This window comes from Corylus avellana, chromosome ca2 (assembly GCF_901000735.1).
Source record: "Corylus avellana chromosome ca2, CavTom2PMs-1.0".
NCBI lineage: Eukaryota > Viridiplantae > Streptophyta > Magnoliopsida > Fagales > Betulaceae > Corylus > Corylus avellana.
The window spans coordinates 25,169,536-25,177,059 of record NC_081542.1 but is presented as its reverse complement, the minus strand read 5'-3'; the positions used below and the strand labels follow the sequence as shown (position 1 = coordinate 25,177,059).

Sequence of the window (7,524 nt, the reverse complement as noted above, 5' to 3'; positions counted from 1 at the left end):
TTTTATAAAAATTCTGAAACTAAAATTGCATTAAAGGGTACAAAAGGGAAAATATGAAACATGGGGTTCCTTACTTCTTAGGTCTTAGGAGGATCATTCTGCAAAAATTCCACTATACTTGAAGGGAACTCCAGGCCTCCAACGCCACAATCAGCACCCTCAGAAACAAAAGCAGCCTTACCCAAAAGCAAATATGCCAATCTCAAAGGCTCCCTCCTCTCCTCCACGCCACACCCATTCATAAAATACTCAATCCACCCCTCCAACCTCTCCACTTCCTTTCTACACTTTGGGCCCTTAAACCCAACAATCTTTGCATAAAACCCATCTTCCCAATCACAAGAATTTCCACCACTGCCATCACCCAAACCTCCTCTCTCCCTCTCTGCCTCTTCTTCTTTCTCCTCACAATCTGATAAATCCAAGAGCTGTATTAACCGTTGGATATCGTCAACGGCGTCGTTTTCAGTTTCAACTACGGTTTTGGGGTGGTCTAGGCCGTCGGGTTGAAGTTGGGTTTGTGGGGAACTTGAGAGGAATGCTTGAGGGGGTTCACTGTTGCCTTGGAGGGTTGAGGTGTGGGAAGCGGATTGGTCAAAGTGGAGGTATATGGGTGAGCCTAGAGATTCTGTTGACAAGTCTTCAGTCTCTGGTAGTGGGTGTGGTAAGAGGGTGTGGGGTTGTGATGGTTCTTCTAATTTCAATCTCTTCTCAACCTGTGAATTGTGAAACCAATGCAAAGCAAAAGCAGCAAAACTGAGAATATATGTATTTACAAAACAAATGAGAAAGAAAGAAAGAGATACAGAGAGGGGTGGGTACGATTTACCTGCTTGAGAGAGGAGAAGAAATTGGAGTGAAGAGAAGGTGGTGGTCGCATTTTTTTATTTTATTTTTTTCAGTATCGATTGATTACGATGATTGTGGGTTATATAAGAGTATTCAAAATGGGCTCCTTAAATACTATTTTCAGTCAAATTTGAGCTAATTTACAAAAAAAATATGTTCCGTTAAGAATAATCATATTCAACCTTCCTGTTAAATCCTGGATTTCAAGGCCATTGCCCGGATAGGAAGATTCCGGGAAAAAACAAGACATGGAAACGCGAGGTATCGATCCGCGTTCCTTTCACCCAAGCACCGGTGAAGGCTCTACCAATCCTCTACCAAAAATACAAAAATATATATATATATATATATGCCAAAAAAATAATATAATCCCAATAGTCAAATTCGGTTAAAAAATTAAGCAGATTCTGTTAGTTGCCACTTCAGCACTAATGAAATGATGACACACGTTGTTCTTAATAAAAAAAATATAAATATATAAAAGTAAAAAAAAAAAAAACTAAAAAATATTTTTTTATTTAAAAAATAAAAAAATAAAACTGTATAGTGTTTTCTCTTCCCCCATTTCATCGTTCTCTCCTCCCCGTTTTCATCTCGGTCTCCTCCCTCATTTCATCTCTCTTCTCTCTCCCCTCACCGACGGCCGGCAACAAAGATCACAACGCTAAGCAACGCTGACTATGAGCCAACCACATCTCCGACGATGACTTACAACCGCTGACGACTGAATCATTGAAACTCATCACTCCTCCCCGTTTTCATCTCGGTCTCCTCCCTCATTTCATCTCTCTTCTCTCTCCCCTCACCGACGGCCGGCAACAAAGATCACAACGCTAAGCAACGCTGACTATGAGCCAACCACATCTCCGACGATGACTTACAACCGCTGACGACTGAATCATTGAAACTCATCAAAAATAGTTCTTTATTTTTTATATTCAAAAGTTTCATTTATTTTTTCTTCAAAAAAAAAAATGGAAACACGAGGTATCGATCCGTGTTCCTTCAACCAAACACTGGCAAAGGCTCTACCAATTGAACTACATTCCCATGCTGTGAAAGTAGACATGATTACTCAATAAATAATATTTGCTAGTCCTCTTTGCAAAAATAGGTAAAAGTTCTTTTTAGCAAATAAAAGAATTATAAAAATATGATGATTTTTATCCAAATCCACTAGGGACAGGTGGCTGAACTTGACCATGTCCAACTATTAGATTCTCTCCGAATAACAAATAAAAATATAATATTTACATTAATCAAATTATATATCCGCTACCAACAAATATATATATATATATATATTGGGATAAATGCATAATCAGCCCCTCCTTGTTGTTGGCCTAAATTACAAAAAGTTCCTTGTTGTATCAAAATGAACTCCAGAAGTCTTTTGGGTATGCCAAAAAAACAATTTAGTCTCTGTAGTCAAATTCCGTTAAAAAAATTGACAAATTCCGTTAGTTGCCACATCAGCACTAACGAAATGGTGACACGTGTTGCTCTTAATAAAAAAATATATATAAATATATAAAACTAAAAAATATTTTTTTCTTTTTTAAAAAAAAAAAAAAAATTGTATAGTGTTCTCTCTTCGCCCATTTCATCGTTCTCTCCTCCTTGTTTTCATCTCGGTCTCTTCCCCCATTTCATCTCTCTTCCCTCTCCCCTCACCAACGGCCAGCAACAAAGACCACAACGCTGAGCACCGCTGACGACAAGCCAGCCACATCTCCAACGATGAGTTACAAACGTTGACGACTGAATTAGTGAAACTCATCAAAAATACTTCTTTATTTTTTTATTCAAAAGTCTCATTTGTTTTTTCTTCAAAAATAAAACAAGCAAAATAAAAAAACATTGAAACGCAAGGTATCAATCCCCGTTCCTTTCACAAAGCATCGGTGAAGGCTCTACCAATTGAGCTACGTTCCCATACTATGAAAGTAGACATGATTATTCAATAAATAACGTTTGCTGGTACTCTCTCCAAAAATAGGTAAAACATCTTTTTGGCAAATAAAAGAATTATAAAAATAGGATAATTTTTATCCAAATCCACTATGGACAAGTGGCTGAACTTGACCATGTCCAAGGGTTAGATTCTCTCCAAATAACAAATAAAAGTAGAATATTTACAATACTCAAATTATATATCCGCTACCAACAAAATATATATATATATATAGCGTTACATGCATAATCAGCCCCTCCCAGTAAAAAAAATATAAATATATAAAACTAAAAAATATTTTTTTTGGATTGAAATAATAATAAAAAAAAAAACTAGAAATTGGTCTCTCTTTCCCCATTTCATCGTTCTCTCCTCCCCGTTTTCATCTCGGTCTTTGCCCCCATTTCATCTCTCCTCGCTCTCCCCTCACCGACGGCCGGCAACAAAGACCATAACGCTGAGCACCGCTGACGACGAGCTAGCCACATCTCCGACGACGAGTTACAACCGTTGACGACTGAATTAGTGAAGCTCATCAAAATACTTCTTTATTTTTTATATTCAAAAGTTTCATTTATTTTTTCTTCAAAAAAAAAAAAAAAAAACATGGAAACACGAGGTATCGATCCCCGTTCCTTTCACAAAGCACTGGCAAAGGCTCTACCAATTCAGCTACATTTCCATGCTGTGAAAGTAGACATGATTATTCAATAAATAACATTCGCTGGTACTCTCTGAAAAAATAGGTAAAAGTTCTTTTTGGCAAATAAAAGAATTATAAAAATAGGATGATTTTTATCCAAATCTACTATGGACAGGTGGCTGAACTTGACCATGTCCAAGGGTTAGATTCTCTCCAAATAACAAATAAAAATATAATATTTACATTACTCAAAATATGTATGTGCTACAAACAAAAAAAAAATTATATAGGGATAAATGCATAATTAGTCCCTCCCTGTTGTTGGCTTAAATTACAAAAAGTTCATTGTGGTATCAAAATAAACTAAGAGGTCTTTTGGGTATGCCAAAAAAACAATTTAGTCCCTGTAGTCGAATTCCGTGAAAAAATTTGACAGATTCTGTTAGTTGCCACATCCAAACTAATGAAATGGTGACATGTGTTACTCTTATTAAAAAAAATATAAAACAAAAAAATATTTTTTTCCTTTTAAAATTAAAAAAAAAAACTATAAATTGTTCTCTATTCCCCCATTTCATCGTTCTCTCCTCCCAGTTTTCATCTCGGTCTTTGCCCCCATTTCATCTCCCATCCCTTTCCCCTCACCGACGGCCAGCAACAAAGATCACAACACTGAGCACCGCTGACGACGAGCCAGCCACATCTCTGACGACAAGTTACAACTGCTGACGACTGAATCAGTGAAGCTTATCAAAATACTTCTTTATTTTTTATATTCAAAAGTTTATTTGTTTTTTCTTCAAAAAAAAAAAAAACATGGAAACGCGAGGTATCGATCCTCGTTCCTTTCACAAAGCACTAGCGAAGGCTCTATCAATTGAGCTACATTCCCATGCTATGAAAGTGGACATGATTATTCAATAAATAAGATTTGCTGGTACTCTCTGCAAAAATAGGTAAAAGTTCTTTTTAGCAAATAAAAGAATTACAAAAATAGGATGATTTTTATCCAAATCCACTATGGAGTATGGACAAGTGGCTAAACTTGACCATGTCCAAGGGTTAGATTCTCTCCAAATAACAAATAAAAATATAACATTTACAATGCTCAAATTATATATCCGCTACGAACAAAAAAATATATATATATATAGCGTTAGATGCATAATCAGTCCCTCCCTATAGTTGGCCTAAATTACAAAAAGTTCCTTGTGGTATCAAAATGAATTCCGAAGTCTTTTGGGCATGCCCAAAAAACAATTTAATTCCTATAGTCAAATTCAGTTAAAAAATTTGACAGATTCCGATAGTTGCCACATCAGCACTAATGAAATAGTGACATGTGTTGCTCTTAATAAAAATAAAAAATAAATATATAAAACTAAAAAAAAAATTTTGTTTTAAAATAATAAAAAAAAACCTATAAATTTTTCTCTCTTTCCCCAATTCATGGTTCTCTCCTCCCTGTTTTCATCTCGGTCTCTTCCCCCATTTCATCTCTCTTTGCTCTCCCCTCACCGACGGCCGGCAATGTAGACCACAACGCTGAGCACCGTTGACGACGAGCCAGCCACATCTCCGACGACGAGTTACAACCACTGACGACTGAATCAATGAAGCTCATCAAAAATACTTCATTATTTTTTATATTCAAAATTTCATTTATTTTTTCTTCAAAAAAAAAAAAAACATGGAAACGCGAGGTATCGATCCCCGTTCCTTTCACAAAGCATCGGTGAAGGCTCTACCAATTGAGCTACGTTCCCATGCTGTGAAAGTAGACATGATTATTCAATAAATAACGTTTGCTGGTACTCTCTGCAAAAATAGGTAAAAGTTCTTTTTAGCAAATAAAAGAATTATAAAAATAGGATGATTTTTATCCAAATCCACTATGGAGTATGGACAGGTGGCTAAACTTGACCATGTCCAAGGGTTAGATTCTCTCCAAATAACAAATAAAAATATAATATTTACAATGCTCAAATTATATATCCGCTACGAACAAAAAATATATATATATATATAGCGTTAGATGCATAATCAGTCCCTCCCTATTGTTGGCCTAAATTACAAAAAGTTCCTTGTGGTATCAAAATGAATTCCGAAGTCTTTTGGGCATGCCCAAAAAACAATTTAATCCTTATAGTCAAATTCAGTTAAAAAATTTGACAGATTCCGATAGTTGCCACATCAGCACTAATGAAATAGTGACATGTGTTGCTCTTAATAAAAAAAATATAAATATATAAAACTAAAAAAAAAAATTTGTTTTAAAATAATAAAAAAAAAACCTATAAATTTTTCTCTCTTTCCCCAATTCATGGTTCTCTCCTCCCTGTTTTCATCTCGGTCTCTTCCCCCATTTCATCTCTCTTTGCTCTCCCCTCACCGACGGCCGGCAATGTAGACCACCACGCTGAGCACCGTTGACGACGAGCCAACCACATCTCCGACGACGAGTTACAACCACTGACGACTGAATCAATGAAGCTCATCAAAAATACTTCATTATTTTTTATATTCAAAATTTCATTTATTTTTTCTTCAAAAAAAAAAAAAAATGGAAACGCGAAGTATCGATCCCCGTTCCTTTCACAAAGCATCGGTGAAGACTCTACCAATTGAGCTACGTTCCCATGCTGTGAAAGTAGACATGATTATTCAATAAATAACGTTTGCTGGTACTCTCTGCAAAAATAGGTAAAACATCTTTTTGGCAAATAAAAGAATTATAAAAATAGGATAATTTTTATCCAAATCCACTATGGACAAGTGGCTGAACTTGACCATGTCCAAGGGTTAGATTCTCTCCAAATAACAAATAAAAGTATAATATTTACAATACTCAAATTATATATCCGCTACCAACAAAAAATATATATATCTATAGCGTTACATGCATAATCAGCCCCTCCCTGTAAAAAAAATATAAATATATAAAACTAAATTTTTTTTTTTTTTGGATTGAAATAATAATAAGAAAAAACTATAAATTGGTCTCTCTTTCCCCATTTCATCGTTCTCTCCTCCCCGTTTTCATCTCGGTCTTTGCCCCCATTTCATCTCTCCTCGCTCTCCCATCACCGACGGCCGGCAACAAAGACCATAACGCTGAGCACCGCTGACGACGAGCTAGCCACATCTCCGACAACGAGTTACAACCGTTGACGACTGAATTAGTGAAGCTCATCAAAATACTTCTTTATTTTTTATATTCAAAAGTTTCATTTATTTTTTCTTCAAACAAAAAATAAAAAAAACATGGAAACACGAGGTATCGATCCCCGTTCCTTTCACAAAGCACAAGCAAAGGCTCTACCAATTCAACTACATTTCCATGCTGTGAAAGTAGACATGATTATTCAATAAATAACATTTGCTGGTACTCTCTGAAAAAATAGGTAAAAGTTCTTTTTGGCAAATAAAAGAATTATAAAAATAGGAAGATTTTTATCCAAATCTACTATGGATAGGTGGCTGAACTTGACCATGTCCAAGGGTTAGATTCTCTCCAAATAACAAATAAAAATATAATATTCACATTACTCAAAATATATATTCGCTACCAACAAATATATATATATAGCGTTAGATGCATAATTAGTCCCTCCCTGTTGTTGGCTTAAATTACAAAAAGTTCCTTGTGGTATCAAAATGAACTCTGAGGTCTTTTGAGTATGCACAAAAAACAATTTAGTCCCGATAGTCAAATTCAGTTAAAAAATTTGAAAGATTTCGTCAGTTGCCACATCAGCACTAATGAAATGGTGACATGTGTTGCTCTTAATACAAAAAATATAAATATATAAAACTAAAAAATATTTTTTTGTTTTAAAATAATAAAAAAAAAACTTTAAATTTTTCTCTCTTTCTCCATTTCATGGTTCTCTCCTCCCCGTTTTCATCTCGGTCTCTTCCCCCATTTCATCTCTCTTCGCTCTCCCCTCACCGATGGCTGGCAACGTAGACCACAACGCTGGGCACCGTTGACGACGAGCCAGCCACATCTCCGACGACGAGTTACAACCGCTGACGACTGAATCGGTGAAGCTCATCAAAAATACTTCTTTATTTT

The 7,524-nt window shown here is 35.5% G+C and overlaps 1 protein-coding gene across 1 annotated transcript; it reads right to left on the bottom strand.

Annotated features, from left to right (window-relative positions):
• Positions 1-19: 19 nt before the first annotated feature.
• On the bottom strand, positions 20-1,074 carry LOC132172347 (uncharacterized). The gene is made up of 2 exons (XM_059583831.1): positions 830-1,074; positions 20-716 (listed from the first exon to the last, which is right to left on the bottom strand). Exons 1-2 carry the CDS (start codon positions 878-880, stop codon positions 78-80), a joined length of 690 nt encoding a protein of 229 aa, XP_059439814.1. The 5' UTR covers positions 881-1,074; the 3' UTR covers positions 20-77.
• Between the last annotated feature and the right edge of the window lie 6,450 nt (positions 1,075-7,524).